This window comes from Pelophylax lessonae, assembly GCF_965119305.1.
Source record: "Pelophylax lessonae genome assembly, chromosome: 1".
NCBI classification, from domain to species: domain Eukaryota; kingdom Metazoa; phylum Chordata; class Amphibia; order Anura; family Ranidae; genus Pelophylax; species Pelophylax lessonae.
In genome coordinates, this window is record NC_138768.1 from 289,095,997 (window position 1) to 289,115,295 (window position 19,299).

Consider the following 19,299-nt stretch of genomic DNA (forward strand, 5'->3'; position numbering starts at 1 on the left):
ACGTTTTCTACCTATGCTCGTGGAGTCAGCGTTCTTATCCATAAGTCTCTCCCGTTTAGACTATTGGATCTTTCCCTGGACCCGGATGGACGTTTTGTTTTGCTTAATTTGCAGATATCATCTTTTACTTTACTGCTGGTAGGGTTATATATACCCCCGCCGGCTTCAGTTAGACTGCTACATAAAATTTTTAAAGAAATTGCAAAATATGAGAATGATAATATACTTATTGTGGGTGATTTTAATATGGTTCCAGACCCGAACATGGACAGAATGAATGGAGATCCTTCTACCAGATCGGATCTTGCTGAATGGGCTGAGACTTATGGGTTGACGGATCTATGGCGTTGGCACCATCCCCATTCTAGGGAATATACCTGCCATTCCGCCACTTATAAATCCTTTTCTCGAATCGATTTAATGTTCGCAGGCGGCTCACTCTTATCTCGGGTGCGGGAGATTCGGGTTCTTCCTCGTGGGATCTCTGACCATGCTCCACTTCTTTTAAATATGGAACTATCTGGCAAACCCTCTGACAGACTATGGCGACTATCCAGATATTGGATTTCTGACCCTGATATAATCCCTTTAGTCGCGCCCCAAATAGCGGCCTTTTTGAAGATAAACCCGGACACGTCATCAGTGGCTATGGTCTGGGAAGCCTTTAAGGTCTGCACTCGGGGGTATTATCAGTCAGCTATTGGCAAGATCCAAAGATAAAGTTTGTCTTTTATAGTAGGATTTTAAAGGAGGGAATTATTAAGGCACCAGTGACATGTCCTGGCAGAGGAAATAGAAAATACAATGTCTAATTGGACAGTGGAATGGTCTGACCAGGTAATTGGATCGATCTCCGATGTCTGACAGCTGACTGGGTGGGAGAAGTGGCATGCATTGGAGAGCACCCCCTCCAGCAGCTAGTGGGTCCAGCAGATTGTCCTGCATACTCGAGGCCGGGGATTCAGGCCTAAGCAAGAAGTGATCCAGGGTCCGAGAAGGCTACGACTCTGTGGTGGATGGAGAGGCTGGATTTTGGTGTCCGATCTTAACCATGGGATGCAGTGTAAAGGATGTGTTGCCTCAACTCCTGTAGCTGTGAAGGTTGTGGATCGTGCGGCGGGAGCCCTGGAGGGACAGCGGGGATCGGAGCTGGCCAATTTCCCGTCTGTCATCTCTAGAAGCAGCGCATTCACCCCCGTTAATATTTTTTATGCCAAAAAAGCTCTAGCAATCAAGTGGAAGGAAAACTTCTCCCCCTAGTCTCCATTTCTGTATTGAACTTATAAATATGGCTTTATCTATGTAAAAAATTACCTATGCCTCCAGGAGCTACCCAAAGAAATGTGAAAACATTTTGGTCAGGTTGAATGACTTCAGGTTCCACTAATATTGAGGTTTGAAATTGAGCTGTGCCTAATGTCCTATCTAAGGGAGGCATGTGGGATGAATACATTCTTTTCAGGGTGGATCCCCTGTCATCTGACTTGAAAGAACTCTATAATGCCTGCTCCAATGCATGGTATTTCTTAATCAGTACCTCCTTTGTGAGGAAAGTTCAAACTGCTTACATTTCACCAGAAATAGTTTGTTTTGTTTTCCCTGTTATGTTGTTTGTTTTCTTTTATCTACTTATTAATTTTTATATTAGTTGGAAGTTTATAGGGTTAGGCCCAGTACTGTGTGGCATATACATGCCCTGTATCTACTTGTAATATTGTATTGGGATGTGTATTCTGAAAATCATTATTGATGTACACCATTGTGCCTTATCATCATGTCTACATGTTGTATGCTTAGAAAATGTAATAAAATTTGACCTTTTAAAAAAAAATGAAAAGGTGCACTTTTATGAGACCTACAAAAATGAGCCAATTTATGCACATAAAACATATTTACAAAGAGAGACATAGAGCAGCTTTATACAGTAGCTTTCATTTGAAAAAAAAAACATTACTTATCATTACACTGATTGTTCTGTGTGTATATTTTTTACTTTAGCAACTCATATTAAATTGTTGGCATCCATAGTGTATTAGAGTACAATTTACTGACACAGGCCCATGATTACATAAAAAAGTTTACAAAATGGTTTTCAGAGCATCAATTATGACTACATTTCACTTACATTTTTTCATTGAGTATAATGCATTCCTTACTTCTTTGTTTCTCAAGCTATAAATTATTGGGTTGAGAAGAGGAGTTACCACTGCATAGAACAGTGATATATATTTGTCAAATTCAAATATCTGGCCTTTTGGTGATCTCACATATATCAATATAACAGATCCATAATAAATAACTACTACTGTAAGATGAGACACACAAGTAGAAAAGGCTTTACTCTTTCCAGATGATGATGCTATGCTTAAAACAGTCAATATAATCTGCACATATGATAGCGTAGTAAACAGCAAGCAACCAAAAACAATTATCCAAACCATAATAAAGAAATAGGTCTTTAGCTTAGAAGTGTCAGTGCAGGACCTGTTCAGTAAGGGAATTATATCACAAAAGAAATGATCAATCTGGTTTGAGCCACAAAATGATAAACTGTATAACCAATAAAGAGGCAAAACTGAGCCTAAAAGACTGCATAACCAACATCCTACAGCTAACTGACAACAAAGTACAGGGTTCATGATTGTCGAATATCTTAATGGATCACAAATGGCTAAATATCTATCATATGCCATGACTGCAAGAAAGTAATTTTCAATAGCACCAAGCACAAAAAAGAAGTAACATTGGACAATACAGCCAATAACTGATATTCTTTGTGTTGAATAAAGGAAACCCTCTAACATCTTAGGAAGTGTGACTGATATATACCAAATTTCTAGGAAGGATAAGTTGCACAAAAAAAAGTACATTGGTTTTTTCAGCCGTGCGTGTATCCAGACCAGTGTGATAATCACAACATTTCCTAATATTGTCAATAGATACACAAGTAGAAAGAAAATAAGAATGAATAGCCGACACCCATGGATAACTGGAAACCCAATAAGTAAAAATTCTGTTATTTTTGATTCATTAAACCTTGACATGTCCTGTGTTTTACATATTAAATCACCATAGAAAGATTACTAACATGTTTGTTGAAGTATGAATGTGTTGCTTTGTCTAGCAAGGTGAATATTAAAAACACTATTGTTAAAATCTATGAGGCTTGTCAAAGGAGTGGGGAGAACTGCTTTACAGATGTTTATAGAAAATGGTTTACATTTATAACCTTACCAATGCAGACCCTTGACAATAGCTGTCATTAGGGATGCACATAGTCAGATGGTGGTTGGAATTTACTGATGTTATTAATAAAAATGTGCTGTACATTGATTTAACCATAATTAATAATACATGTGTCAATAATGCAGGTGAAATGTCTTGAATAATGAGAATCTGATAAGGGGAGAGAAAGCAAATAAAAACTTGCTTCCTCAGCTATTTTGCATTTGGACCCTAAACTTGACTATATCTATTTATATACAGATGCATCTCAAAAAATTAGAATATCATCAAAAAGTTAATTTATTTCAGTAATTCAATTCAAAAAGTGAAACTCATATATTTTATATAGATGTGTTACACACAGAGCGATATTCTTCAAGCATTTCTTTCTTTTCATTTTGATGATTATTCACTAGCTGTAAGAGCTAGTGAAAACCCAAAATTCAGTATCTCATAAAATTAGAATATTACATAAGACCAATTAGAAAAAAAGGATTTTAATACAGAAATGTTGGCTAACTAAACAGTATGTCAATGTACAGAACAGTATGCACTCAACACTTGGTCAGGGCTCCTTTTTCATGATTTACTGCATCAATGTAGGGGGGCATGCAGGCAATCAGCCTGTGGCATTGCCGAGGTGTTACGAAGCCCAGGTTTCTTTGATAGCGACCTTTAGCTCATCTGCATTGGTGGGTCTGGTGTCTCTCATTTTCCTCTTGACAGTACCCCACAGATTCTCTATAGGGTTTCAGGTCAGATGAGTTTGCTAGAGTTTCGCTTTTTGAATAGAATTACTGAAATAAATTAACTTTTTGAGAGAGAGAGATAGCATCAAGGTTTCTTTGATTTTTTGCATATACTGAAGGTAATCATTATTGGGGCATGGTCTGAGAGAAACATGGGTTCTATAAAAAATGAAATAAATGCCTCTAAGGACGTATGTGGTAAAAAAAAGTAATCAACTGGTGTTCTGACGAGTAGAATGTGGAATCTCTAAGGTTACTGTGCTAGTAACGCCATGCATCAGTCTTTTCTCACTAAGATGAGTCTAAAAACATCTAAGAAGAGAACATGACAGGTGGGAGGTTCCCCATGAGTAGTGTTGAGCGAACACGGACTGTATTATTCGTGTTCGTACCGAATAATTGGATTTTTTTTACCCGAACACGGACACGGACACTTTACTGTATGTTCGGGTAAAAATCCGTGTTCGGTCGTTTTATTTCCGGGTTTTGCATGCTTTGGCGCTCTTTTCATGGCGGGCTTTCAACAGCCAATCAACAATCGTTTAACTGGTGTGCCTTAAGCCATCCCAGCCATGCCTGCAAATGTCTTAGTAGCTGTGATTGGCCGTCTGAAGCATGTGACCAAGTCTTTATAAGTTCGAGGCAGCCGCCGCAGCAGCGTCATTCTGCTGCTTAGCTAAGGGACAGAGCACACATCAATGTGCTGGCTGCTGATTAGGGAAAGATAGGCAGGAAAAAACCATTTGTGTCCGGATAGAATTGAGGGACAGGTCGGAGTGTTTAGGCAGGGCGAGTTGTAGGCATTTTAGGGATAGAGTCTGCTGAATTATAGGGTCAGTGTCTTCTACAAACTACAATCGATATTGCTGTGTGGGGGGTGGGGTGAATCTGCACTCAATCCTGATCTACGATCTCTTCTCAATCCTGTTAGGGACAGAGTCTGCTGAATTTTAGGGAAACTGTGTTCTACAAACTACAATCGATATTGCTGTGTGGTGTGGGATTGGAGATAGGCAGGTGTCAGTGATCCACATCCATTTTTCTGTGTGTGAGCTGCAGTGAACACAATCTTTTTGGGCTGCAGTGAACACAATCTTTTTGGGCTGCAGTGAACACAATCTTTTTGGGCTGCAGTGAACACAATCTTTTTGGGCTGCAGTGAACACAATCTTTTTGGGGTGCAGTGAACAAAATCTTTTTGGGGTGCAGTGAACACAATCCTTTTTGGTGTGCAGTGAACACAATCTTTGTGGGGTGCAGTGAACAAAATCCTTTGTGGGGTGCAGTGAACACAATCTTTTTGGGGTGCAGTGAACAAAATCCTTTTTGGGGTGCAGTGAACAACATCCTTTTTGGGGTGCAGTGAACACAATCTTTTTGGGGTGCAGTGAACAAAATCCTTTGTGGGGTGCAGTGAACACAATCTTTTTGGGGTGCAGTGAACACAATCTTTTTGGGGTGGAGTGAACAACATCCTTTTTGGGGTGCAGTGAACAAAATCCTTTTTGGGGTGCAGTGAACAAAATCATTTTTGGGGTGCAGTGAACACAATCTTTTTGGGGTGCAGTGAACACAATCTTTGTGGGGTGCAGTGAACACAATCTTTTTGGGGTGGAGTGAACAACATCCTTTTTGGGGTGCAGTGAACAACATCCTTTTTGGGGTGCAGTGAACACAATCTTTTTGGGGTGCAGTGAACACAATCTTTGTGGGGTACAGTGAACAGAATCTTTGTGGGGTGCAGTGAACACAATCTTTGGGGGGTACAGTGAACACAATCTTTTTGGGGTGCAGTGAACACAATCTTTGTGGGGTGCAGTGAACACAATCTTTTTGGGGTGGAGTGAACAAAATCATTTTTGGGGTGCAGTGAACAACATCCTTTTTGGGGTGCAGTGATCAAAATCCTTTTTGGGGTGCAGTGAACACAATCTTTTTGGGGTGCAGTGAACAAAATCCTTTGTGGGGTGCAGTGAACAGAATCTTTGTGGGGTGCAGTGAACACAATCTTTGGGGGGGTACAGTGAACACAATCTTTTTGGGGTGCAGTGAACACAATCTTTGTGGGGTACAGTGAACAGAATCTTTGTGGGGTGCAGTGAACACAATCTTTGGGGGGTACAGTGAACACAATCTTTTTGGGGTGCAGTGAACACAATCTTTGGGGGGTACAGTGAACACAATCTTTTTGGGGTGCAGTGAACACAATCTTTGTGGGGTGCAGTGAACACAATCTTTGGGGGGGTACAGTGAACACAATCTTTTTGGGGTGCAGTGAACAACATCCTTTTAGGGTGCAGTGAACACAATCTTTGTGGGGTGCAGTGAACAACATCCTTTTAGGGTGCAGTGAACACAATCTTTGTGGGGTACAGTGAACAGAATCTTTGTGGGGTGCAGTGAACACAATCTTTGGGGGGTACAGTGAACACAATCTTTGTGAGGTGCAGTGAACACAATCTTTGTGGGGTGCAGTGAACACAATCATTGTGGGGTGCAGTGAACTCAATCTTTGTGGGGTACAGTGAACACAATCTCATACTTCTGAAGATTTGAGGGTGCTGCCTGTTCCATACTCCCCCTACTCCTCATCTAGCCTTTTAGGGGTACAAACAATAGTAATTGGGGCCTAGTGTGGTTGTGTACGTGTGATATACATACACTTTTTTTGGATCATATTTTCTATTCCGCTATTTAATCAAAAACCTTTGGGGATCAGTTAAATTGGGGGATAGTCTGTGTTGGTACGTGTGAGAGAGATCCACCTTTCCAAGTTGTTGGGGTTCATCTCATACTTCTGAAGGTTTGAGGGTGCTGCCTGTTCCATACTCCCCCTACTCCTAGCCTTTTAGGGGTACAAACAATAGTAATTGGGGCCTAGTGTGGTTGTGTACGTGTGATATACATACACTTTTTTTGGATCATATTTTCTATTCCGCTATTTAATCAAAAACCTTTGGGGATCAGTTAAATTGGGGGATAGTCTGTGTTGGTACGTGTGAGAGAGATCCACCTTTCCAAGTTGTTGGGGTTCATCTCATACTTCTGAAGGTTTGAGGGTGCTGCCTGTTCCATACTCCCCCTACTCCTCATCTAGCCTTTTAGGGGTACAAACAATAGTAATTGGGGCCTAGTGTGGTTGTGTACGTGTGATATACATACACTTTTTTTGGATCATATTTTCTATTCCGCTATTTAATCAAAAACCTTTGGGGATCAGTTAAATTGGGGGATAGTCTGTGTTGGTACGTGTGAGAGAGATCCACCTTTCCAAGTTGTTGGGGTTCATCTCATACTTCTGAAGGTTTGAGGGTGCTGCCTGTTCCATACTCCCCCTACTCCTAGCCTTTTAGGGGTACAAACAATAGTAATTGGGGCCCAGTGTGGTTGTGTACGTGTGATATACATACACTTTTTTTGGATCATATTTTCTATTCCGCTATTTAATCAAAAACCTTTGGGGATCAGTTAAATTGGGGGATAGTCTGTGTTGGTACGTGTGAGAGAGATCCACCTTTCCAAGTTGTTGGGGTTCATCTCATACTTCTGAAGGTTTGAGGGTGCTGCCTGTTCCATACCCCCCCTACTCCTCATCTAGCCTTTTAGGGGTACAAACAATAGTAATTGGGGCCTAGTGTGGTTGTGTACGTGTGATATACATACACTTTTTTTGGATCATATTTTCTATTCCGCTATTTAATCAAAAACCTTTGGGGATCAGTTAAATTGGGGGATAGTCTGTGTTGGTACGTGTGAGAGAGATCCACCTTTCCAAGTTGTTGGGGTTCATCTCATACTTCTGAAGGTTTGAGGGTGCTGCCTGTTCCATACCCCCCCTACTCCTCATCTAGCCTTTTAGGGGTACAAACAATAGTAATTGGGGCCTAGTGTGGTTGTGTACGTGTGATATACATACACTTTTTTTGGATCATATTTTCTATTCCGCTATTTAATCAAAAACCTTTGGGGATCAGTTAAATTGGGGGATAGTCTGTGTTGGTACGTGTGAGAGAGATCCACCTTTCCAAGTTGTTGGGGTTCATCTCATACTTCTGAAGGTTTGAGGGTGCTGCCTGTTCCATACTCCCCCTACTCCTCATCTAGCCTTTTAGGGGTACAAACAATAGTAATTGGGGCCTAGTGTGGTTGTGTACGTGTGATATACATACACTTTTTTTGGATCATATTTTCTATTCCGCTATTTAATCAAAAACCTTTGGGGATCAGTTAAATTGGGGGATAGTCTGTGTTGGTACTTGTGAGAGAGATCCACCTTTCCAAGTTGTTGGGGTTCATCTCATACTTCTGAAGGTTTGAGGGTGCTGCCTGTTCCATACTCCCCCTACTCCTCATCTAGCCTTTTAGGGGTACAAACAATAGTAATTGGGGCCTAGTGTGGTTGTGTACGTGTGATATACATACACTTTTTTTGGATCATATTTTCTATTCCGCTATTTAATCAAAAACCTTTGGGGATCAGTTAAATTGGGGGATAGTCTGTGTTGGTACGTGTGAGAGAGATCCACCTTTCCAAGTTGTTGGGGTTCATCTCATACTTCTGAAGGTTTGAGGGTGCTGCCTGTTCCATACCCCCCCTACTCCTCATCTAGCCTTTTAGGGGTACAAACAATAGTAATTGGGGCCTAGTGTGGTTGTGTACGTGTGATATACATACACTTTTTTTGGATCATATTTTCTATTCCGCTATTTAATCAAAAACCTTTGGGGATCAGTTAAATTGGGGGATAGTCTGTGTTGGTACGTGTGAGAGAGATCCACCTTTCCAAGTTGTTGGGGTTCATCTCATACTTCTGAAGGTTTGAGGGTGCTGCCTGTTCCATACTCCCCCTACTCCTAGCCTTTTAGGGGTACAAACAATAGTAATTGGGGCCTAGTGTGGTTGTGTACGTGTGATATACATACACTTTTTTTGGATCATATTTTCTATTCCGCTATTTAATCAAAAACCTTTGGGGATCAGTTAAATTGGGGGATAGTCTGTGTTGGTACGTGTGAGAGAGATCCACCTTTCCAAGTTGTTGGGGTTCATCTCATACTTCTGAAGGTTTGAGGGTGCTGCCTGTTCCATACTCCCCCTACTCCTCATCTAGCCTTTTAGGGGTACAAACAATAGTAATTGGGGCCTAGTGTGGTTGTGTACGTGTGATATACATACACTTTTTTTGGATCATATTTTCTATTCCGCTATTTAATCAAAAACCTTTGGGGATCAGTTAAATTGGGGGATAGTCTGTGTTGGTACGTGTGAGAGAGATCCACCTTTCCAAGTTGTTGGGGTTCATCTCATACTTCTGAAGGTTTGAGGGTGCTGCCTGTTCCATACTCCCCCTACTCCTAGCCTTTTAGGGGTACAAACAATAGTAATTGGGGCCCAGTGTGGTTGTGTACGTGTGATATACATACACTTTTTTTGGATCATATTTTCTATTCCGCTATTTAATCAAAAACCTTTGGGGATCAGTTAAATTGGGGGATAGTCTGTGTTGGTACGTGTGAGAGAGATCCACCTTTCCAAGTTGTTGGGGTTCATCTCATACTTCTGAAGGTTTGAGGGTGCTGCCTGTTCCATACCCCCCCTACTCCTCATCTAGCCTTTTAGGGGTACAAACAATAGTAATTGGGGCCTAGTGTGGTTGTGTACGTGTGATATACATACACTTTTTTTGGATCATATTTTCTATTCCGCTATTTAATCAAAAACCTTTGGGGATCAGTTAAATTGGGGGATAGTCTGTGTTGGTACGTGTGAGAGAGATCCACCTTTCCAAGTTGTTGGGGTTCATCTCATACTTCTGAAGGTTTGAGGGTGCTGCCTGTTCCATACCCCCCCTACTCCTCATCTAGCCTTTTAGGGGTACAAACAATAGTAATTGGGGCCTAGTGTGGTTGTGTACGTGTGATATACATACACTTTTTTTGGATCATATTTTCTATTCCGCTATTTAATCAAAAACCTTTGGGGATCAGTTAAATTGGGGGATAGTCTGTGTTGGTACGTGTGAGAGAGATCCACCTTTCCAAGTTGTTGGGGTTCATCTCATACTTCTGAAGGTTTGAGGGTGCTGCCTGTTCCATACTCCCCCTACTCCTCATCTAGCCTTTTAGGGGTACAAACAATAGTAATTGGGGCCTAGTGTGGTTGTGTACGTGTGATATACATACACTTTTTTTGGATCATATTTTCTATTCCGCTATTTAATCAAAAACCTTTGGGGATCAGTTAAATTGGGGGATAGTCTGTGTTGGTACGTGTGAGAGAGATCCACCTTTCCAAGTTGTTGGGGTTCATCTCATACTTCTGAAGGTTTGAGGGTGCTGCCTGTTCCATACTCCCCCTACTCCTCATCTAGCCTTTTAGGGGTACAAACAATAGTAATTGGGGCCTAGTGTGGTTGTGTACGTGTGATATACATACACTTTTTTTGGATCATATTTTCTATTCCGCTATTTAATCAAAAACCTTTGGGGATCAGTTAAATTGGGGGATAGTCTGTGTTGGTACGTGTGAGAGAGATCCACCTTTCCAAGTTGTTGGGGTTCATCTCATACTTCTGAAGGTTTGAGGGTGCTGCCTGTTCCATACCCCCCCTACTCCTCATCTAGCCTTTTAGGGGTACAAACAATAGTAATTGGGGCCTAGTGTGGTTGTGTACGTGTGATATACATACACTTTTTTTGGATCATATTTTCTATTCCGCTATTTAATCAAAAACCTTTGGGGATCAGTTAAATTGGGGGATAGTCTGTGTTGGTACGTGTGAGAGAGATCCACCTTTCCAAGTTGTTGGGGTTCATCTCATACTTCTGAAGGTTTGAGGGTGCTGCCTGTTCCATACCCCCCCTACTCCTCATCTAGCCTTTTAGGGGTACAAACAATAGTAATTGGGGCCTAGTGTGGTTGTGTACGTGTGATATACATACACTTTTTTTGGATCATATTTTCTATTCCGCTATTTAATCAAAAACCTTTGGGGATCAGTTAAATTGGGGGATAGTCTGTGTTGGTACGTGTGAGAGAGATCCACCTTTCCAAGTTGTTGGGGTTCATCTCATACTTCTGAAGGTTTGAGGGTGCTGCCTGTTCCATACTCCCCCTACTCCTCATCTAGCCTTTTAGGGGTACAAACAATAGTAATTGGGGCCTAGTGTGGTTGTGTACGTGTGATATACATACACTTTTTTTGGATCATATTTTCTATTCCGCTATTTAATCAAAAACCTTTGGGGATCAGTTAAATTGGGGGATAGTCTGTGTTGGTACGTGTGAGAGAGATCCACCTTTCCAAGTTGTTGGGGTTCATCTCATACTTCTGAAGGTTTGAGGGTGCTGCCTGTTCCATACCCCCCCTACTCCTCATCTAGCCTTTTAGGGGTACAAACAATAGTAATTGGGGCCTAGTGTGGTTGTGTACGTGTGATATACATACACTTTTTTTGGATCATATTTTCTATTCCGCTATTTAATCAAAAACCTTTGGGGATCAGTTAAATTGGGGGATAGTCTGTGTTGGTACGTGTGAGAGAGATCCACCTTTCCAAGTTGTTGGGGTTCATCTCATACTTCTGAAGGTTTGAGGGTGCTGCCTGTTCCATACCCCCCCTACTCCTCATCTAGCCTTTTAGGGGTACAAACAATAGTAATTGGGGCCTAGTGTGGTTGTGTACGTGTGATATACATACACTTTTTTTGGATCATATTTTCTATTCCGCTATTTAATCAAAAACCTTTGGGGATCAGTTAAATTGGGGGATAGTCTGTGTTGGTACGTGTGAGAGAGATCCACCTTTCCAAGTTTTTGGGGTTCATCTCATACTTCTGAAGATTTGAGGGTGCTGCCTGTTCCATACCCCCCCTACTCCTCATCTAGCCTTTTAGGGGTACAAACAATAGTAATTGGGGCCTAGTGTGGTTGTGTACGTGTGATATACATACACTTTTTTTGGATCATATTTTCTATTCCGCTATTTAATCAAAAACCTTTGGGGATCAGTTAAATTGGGGGATAGTCTGTGTTGGTACGTGTGAGAGAGATCCACCTTTCCAAGTTGTTGGGGTTCATCTCATACTTCTGAAGGTTTGAGGGTGCTGCCTGTTCCATACCCCCCCTACTCCTCATCTAGCCTTTTAGGGGTACAAACAATAGTAATTGGGGCCTAGTGTGGTTGTGTACGTGTGATATACATACACTTTTTTTGGATCATATTTTCTATTCCGCTATTTAATCAAAAACCTTTGGGGATCAGTTAAATTGGGGGATAGTCTGTGTTGGTACGTGTGAGAGAGATCCACCTTTCCAAGTTGTTGGGGTTCATCTCATACTTCTGAAGGTTTGAGGGTGCTGCCTGTTCCATACTCCCCCTACTCCTCATCTAGCCTTTTAGGGGTACAAACAATAGTAATTGGGGCCTAGTGTGGTTGTGTACGTGTGATATACATACACTTTTTTTGGATCATATTTTCTATTCCGCTATTTAATCAAAAACCTTTGGGGATCAGTTAAATTGGGGGATAGTCTGTGTTGGTACGTGTGAGAGAGATCCACCTTTCCAAGTTGTTGGGGTTCATCTCATACTTCTGAAGGTTTGAGGGTGCTGCCTGTTCCATACTCCCCCTACTCCTAGCCTTTTAGGGGTACAAACAATAGTAATTGGGGCCCAGTGTGGTTGTGTACGTGTGATATACATACACTTTTTTTGGATCATATTTTCTATTCCGCTATTTAATCAAAAACCTTTGGGGATCAGTTAAATTGGGGGATAGTCTGTGTTGGTACGTGTGAGAGAGATCCACCTTTCCAAGTTGTTGGGGTTCATCTCATACTTCTGAAGGTTTGAGGGTGCTGCCTGTTCCATACCCCCCCTACTCCTCATCTAGCCTTTTAGGGGTACAAACAATAGTAATTGGGGCCTAGTGTGGTTGTGTACGTGTGATATACATACACTTTTTTTGGATCATATTTTCTATTCCGCTATTTAATCAAAAACCTTTGGGGATCAGTTAAATTGGGGGATAGTCTGTGTTGGTACGTGTGAGAGAGATCCACCTTTCCAAGTTGTTGGGGTTCATCTCATACTTCTGAAGGTTTGAGGGTGCTGCCTGTTCCATACCCCCCCTACTCCTCATCTAGCCTTTTAGGGGTACAAACAATAGTAATTGGGGCCTAGTGTGGTTGTGTACGTGTGATATACATACACTTTTTTTGGATCATATTTTCTATTCCGCTATTTAATCAAAAACCTTTGGGGATCAGTTAAATTGGGGGATAGTCTGTGTTGGTACGTGTGAGAGAGATCCACCTTTCCAAGTTGTTGGGGTTCATCTCATACTTCTGAAGGTTTGAGGGTGCTGCCTGTTCCATACTCCCCCTACTCCTCATCTAGCCTTTTAGGGGTACAAACAATAGTAATTGGGGCCTAGTGTGGTTGTGTACGTGTGATATACATACACTTTTTTTGGATCATATTTTCTATTCCGCTATTTAATCAAAAACCTTTGGGGATCAGTTAAATTGGGGGATAGTCTGTGTTGGTACGTGTGAGAGAGATCCACCTTTCCAAGTTGTTGGGGTTCATCTCATACTTCTGAAGGTTTGAGGGTGCTGCCTGTTCCATACTCCCCCTACTCCTCATCTAGCCTTTTAGGGGTACAAACAATAGTAATTGGGGCCTAGTGTGGTTGTGTACGTGTGATATACATACACTTTTTTTGGATCATATTTTCTATTCCGCTATTTAATCAAAAACCTTTGGGGATCAGTTAAATTGGGGGATAGTCTGTGTTGGTACGTGTGAGAGAGATCCACCTTTCCAAGTTGTTGGGGTTCATCTCATACTTCTGAAGGTTTGAGGGTGCTGCCTGTTCCATACCCCCCCTACTCCTCATCTAGCCTTTTAGGGGTACAAACAATAGTAATTGGGGCCTAGTGTGGTTGTGTACGTGTGATATACATACACTTTTTTTGGATCATATTTTCTATTCCGCTATTTAATCAAAAACCTTTGGGGATCAGTTAAATTGGGGGATAGTCTGTGTTGGTACGTGTGAGAGAGATCCACCTTTCCAAGTTGTTGGGGTTCATCTCATACTTCTGAAGGTTTGAGGGTGCTGCCTGTTCCATACCCCCCCTACTCCTCATCTAACCTTTTAGGGGTACAAACAATAGTAATTGGGGCCTAGTGTGGTTGTGTACGTGTGATATACATACACTTTTTTTGGATCATATTTTCTATTCCGCTATTTAATCAAAAACCTTTGGGGATCAGTTAAATTGGGGGATAGTCTGTGTTGGTACGTGTGAGAGAGATCCACCTTTCCAAGTTGTTGGGGTTCATCTCATACTTCTGAAGGTTTGAGGGTGCTGCCTGTTCCATACTCCCCCTACTCCTCATCTAGCCTTTTAGGGGTACAAACAATAGTAATTGGGGCCTAGTGTGGTTGTGTACGTGTGATATACATACACTTTTTTTGGATCATATTTTCTATTCCGCTATTTAATCAAAAACCTTTGGGGATCAGTTAAATTGGGGGATAGTCTGTGTTGGTACGTGTGAGAGAGATCCACCTTTCCAAGTTGTTGGGGTTCATCTCATACTTCTGAAGGTTTGAGGGTGCTGCCTGTTCCATACCCCCCCTATTCCTCATCTAGCCTTTTAGGGGTACAAACAATAGTAATTGGGGCCTAGTGTGGTTGTGTACGTGTGATATACATACACTTTTTTTGGATCATATTTTCTATTCCGCTATTTAATCAAAAACCTTTGGGGATCAGTTAAATTGGGGGATAGTCTGTGTTGGTACGTGTGAGAGAGATCCACCTTTCCAAGTTGTTGGGGTTCATCTCATACTTCTGAAGGTTTGAGGGTGCTGCCTGTTCCATACCCCCCCTACTCCTCATCTAGCCTTTTAGGGGTACAAACAATAGTAATTGGGGCCTAGTGTGGTTGTGTACGTGTGATATACATACACTTTTTTTGGATCATATTTTCTATTCCGCTATTTAATCAAAAACCTTTGGGGATCAGTTAAATTGGGGGATAGTCTGTGTTGGTACGTGTGAGAGAGATCCACCTTTCCAAGTTGTTGGGGTTCATCTCATACTTCTGAAGGTTTGAGGGTGCTGCCTGTTCCATACCCCCCCTACTCCTCATCTAGCCTTTTAGGGGTACAAACAATAGTAATTGGGGCCTAGTGTGGTTGTGTACGTGTGATATACATACACTTTTTTTGGATCATATTTTCTATTCCGCTATTTAATCAAAAACCTTTGGGGATCAGTTAAATTGGGGGATAGTCTGTGTTGGTACGTGTGAGAGAGATCCACCTTTCCAAGTTGTTGGGGTTCATCTCATACTTCTGAAGGTTTGAGGGTGCTGCCTGTTCCATACTCCCCCTACTCCTCATCTAGCCTTTAAGGGGTACAAACAATAGTAATTGGGGCCTAGTGTGGTTGTGTACGTGTGATATACATACACTTTTTTTGGATCATATTTTCTATTCCGCTATTTAATCAAAAACCTTTGGGGATCAGTTAAATTGGGGGATAGTCTGTGTTGGTACTTGTGAGAGAGATCCACCTTTCCAAGTTGTTGGGGTTCATCTCATACTTCTGAAGGTTTGAGGGTGCTGCCTGTTCCATACTCCCCCTACTCCTCATCTAGCCTTTTAGGGGTACAAACAATAGTAATTGGGGCCTAGTGTGGTTGTGTACGTGTGATATACATACACTTTTTTTGGATCATATTTTCTATTCCGCTATTTAATCAAAAACCTTTGGGGATCAGTTAAATTGGGGGATAGTCTGTGTTGGTACGTGTGAGAGAGATCCACCTTTCCAAGTTGTTGGGGTTCATCTCATACTTCTGAAGGTTTGAGGGTGCTGCCTGTTCCATACCCCCCCTACTCCTCATCTAGCCTTTTAGGGGTACAAACAATAGTAATTGGGGCCTAGTGTGGTTGTGTACGTGTGATATACATACACTTTTTTTGGATCATATTTTCTATTCCGCTATTTAATCAAAAACCTTTGGGGATCAGTTAAATTGGGGGATAGTCTGTGTTGGTACGTGTGAGAGAGATCCACCTTTCCAAGTTGTTGGGGTTCATCTCATACTTCTGAAGGTTTGAGGGTGCTGCCTGTTCCATACTCCCCCTACTCCTAGCCTTTTAGGGGTACAAACAATAGTAATTGGGGCCTAGTGTGGTTGTGTACGTGTGATATACATACACTTTTTTTGGATCATATTTTCTATTCCGCTATTTAATCAAAAACCTTTGGGGATCAGTTAAATTGGGGGATAGTCTGTGTTGGTACGTGTGAGAGAGATCCACCTTTCCAAGTTGTTGGGGTTCATCTCATACTTCTGAAGGTTTGAGGGTGCTGCCTGTTCCATACTCCCCCTACTCCTCATCTAGCCTTTTAGGGGTACAAACAATAGTAATTGGGGCCTAGTGTGGTTGTGTACGTGTGATATACATACACTTTTTTTGGATCATATTTTCTATTCCGCTATTTAATCAAAAACCTTTGGGGATCAGTTAAATTGGGGGATAGTCTGTGTTGGTACGTGTGAGAGAGATCCACCTTTCCAAGTTGTTGGGGTTCATCTCATACTTCTGAAGGTTTGAGGGTGCTGCCTGTTCCATACTCCCCCTACTCCTAGCCTTTTAGGGGTACAAACAATAGTAATTGGGGCCCAGTGTGGTTGTGTACGTGTGATATACATACACTTTTTTTGGATCATATTTTCTATTCCGCTATTTAATCAAAAACCTTTGGGGATCAGTTAAATTGGGGGATAGTCTGTGTTGGTACGTGTGAGAGAGATCCACCTTTCCAAGTTGTTGGGGTTCATCTCATACTTCTGAAGGTTTGAGGGTGCTGCCTGTTCCATACCCCCCCTACTCCTCATCTAGCCTTTTAGGGGTACAAACAATAGTAATTGGGGCCTAGTGTGGTTGTGTACGTGTGATATACATACACTTTTTTTGGATCATATTTTCTATTCCGCTATTTAATCAAAAACCTTTGGGGATCAGTTAAATTGGGGGATAGTCTGTGTTGGTACGTGTGAGAGAGATCCACCTTTCCAAGTTGTTGGGGTTCATCTCATACTTCTGAAGGTTTGAGGGTGCTGCCTGTTCCATACCCCCCCTACTCCTCATCTAGCCTTTTAGGGGTACAAACAATAGTAATTGGGGCCTAGTGTGGTTGTGTACGTGTGATATACATACACTTTTTTTGGATCATATTTTCTATTCCGCTATTTAATCAAAAACCTTTGGGGATCAGTTAAATTGGGGGATAGTCTGTGTTGGTACGTGTGAGAGAGATCCACCTTTCCAAGTTGTTGGGGTTCATCTCATACTTCTGAAGGTTTGAGGGTGCTGCCTGTTCCATACTCCCCCTACTCCTCATCTAGCCTTTTAGGGGTACAAACAATAGTAATTGGGGCCTAGTGTGGTTGTGTACGTGTGATATACATACACTTTTTTTGGATCATATTTTCTATTCCGCTATTTAATCAAAAACCTTTGGGGATCAGTTAAATTGGGGGATAGTCTGTGTTGGTACGTGTGAGAGAGATCCACCTTTCCAAGTTGTTGGGGTTCATCTCATACTTCTGAAGGTTTGAGGGTGCTGCCTGTTCCATACTCCCCCTACTCCTCATCTAGCCTTTTAGGGGTACAAACAATAGTAATTGGGGCCTAGTGTGGTTGTGTACGTGTGATATACATACACTTTTTTTGGATCATATTTTCTATTCCGCTATTTAATCAAAAACCTTTGGGGATCAGTTAAATTGGGGGATAGTCTGTGTTGGTACGTCTGAGAGAGATCCACCTTTCCAAGTTGTTGGGGTTCATCTCATACTTCTGAAGGTTTGAGGGTGCTGCCTGTTCCATACCCCCCCTACTCCTCATCTAGCCTTTTAGGGGTACAAACAATAGTAATTGGGGCCTAGTGTGGTTGTGTACGTGTGATATACATACACTTTTTTTGGATCATATTTTCTATTCCGCTATTTAATCAAAAACCTTTGGGGATCAGTTAAATTGGGGGATAGTCTGTGTTGGTACGTGTGAGAGAGATCCACCTTTCCAAGTTGTTGGGGTTCATCTCATACTTCTGAAGGTTTGAGGGTGCTGCCTGTTCCATACCCCCCCTACTCCTCATCTAGCCTTTTAGGGGTACAAACAATAGTAATTGGGGCCTAGTGTGGTTGTGTACGTGTGATATACATACACTTTTTTTGGATCATATTTTCTATTCCGCTATTTAATCAAAAACCTTTGGGGATCAGTTAAATTGGGGGATAGTCTGTGTTGGTACGTGTGAGAGAGATCCACCTTTCCAAGTTGTTGGGGTTCATCTCATACTTCTGAAGGTTTGAGGGTGCTGCCTGTTCCATACTCCCCCTACTCCTCATCTAGCCTTTTAGGGGTACAAACAATAGTAATTGGGGCCTAGTGTGGTTGTGTACGTGTGATATACATACACTTTTTTTGGATCATATTTTCTATTCCGCTATTTAATCAAAAACCTTTGGGGATCAGTTAAATTGGGGGATAGTCTGTGTTGGTACGTGTGAGAGAGATCCACCTTTCCAAGTTGTTGGGGTTCATCTCATACTTCTGAAGGTTTGAGGGTGCTGCCTGTTCCATACCCCCCCTACTCCTCATCTAGCCTTTTAGGGGTACAAACAATAGTAATTGGGGCCTAGTGTGGTTGTGTACGTGTGATATACATACACTTTTTTTGGATCATATTTTCTATTCCGCTATTTAATCAAAAACCTTTGGGGATCAGTTAAATTGGGGGATAGTCTGTGTTGGTACGTGTGAGAGAGATCCACCTTTCCAAGTTGTTGGGGTTCATCTCATACTTCTGAAGGTTTGAGGGTGCTGCCTGTTCCATACCCCCCCTACTCCTCATCTAGCCTTTTAGGGGTACAAACAATAGTAATTGGGGCCTAGTGTGGTTGTGTACGTGTGATATACATACACTTTTTTTGGATCATATTTTCTATTCCGCTATTTAATCAAAAACCTTTGGGGATCAGTTAAATTGGGGGATAGTCTGTGTTGGTACGTGTGAGAGAGATCCACCTTTCCAAGTTTTTGGGGTTCATCTCATACTTCTGAAGATTTGAGGGTGCTGCCTGTTCCATACCCCCCCTACTCCTCATCTAGCCTTTTAGGGGTACAAACAATAGTAATTGGGGCCTAGTGTGGTTGTGTACGTGTGATATACATACACTTTTTTTGGATCATATTTTCTATTCCGCTATTTAATCAAAAACCTTT

General features: G+C 41.7%; 1 protein-coding gene across 1 annotated transcript; it reads right to left on the minus strand.

Moving 5' to 3' along the window:
* Positions 1–2,117: 2,117 nt before the first annotated feature.
* LOC309544267 (olfactory receptor 6N1-like) lies at positions 2,118–3,044 on the minus strand (the record flags this gene model as incomplete). Its single annotated transcript, XM_082243169.1, has 1 exon — positions 2,118–3,044. The coding sequence occupies one exon, from the start codon at positions 3,042–3,044 to the stop codon at positions 2,118–2,120; it is 927 nt and encodes a 308-aa protein (XP_082099295.1).
* Positions 3,045–19,299: the final 16,255 nt, after the last annotated feature.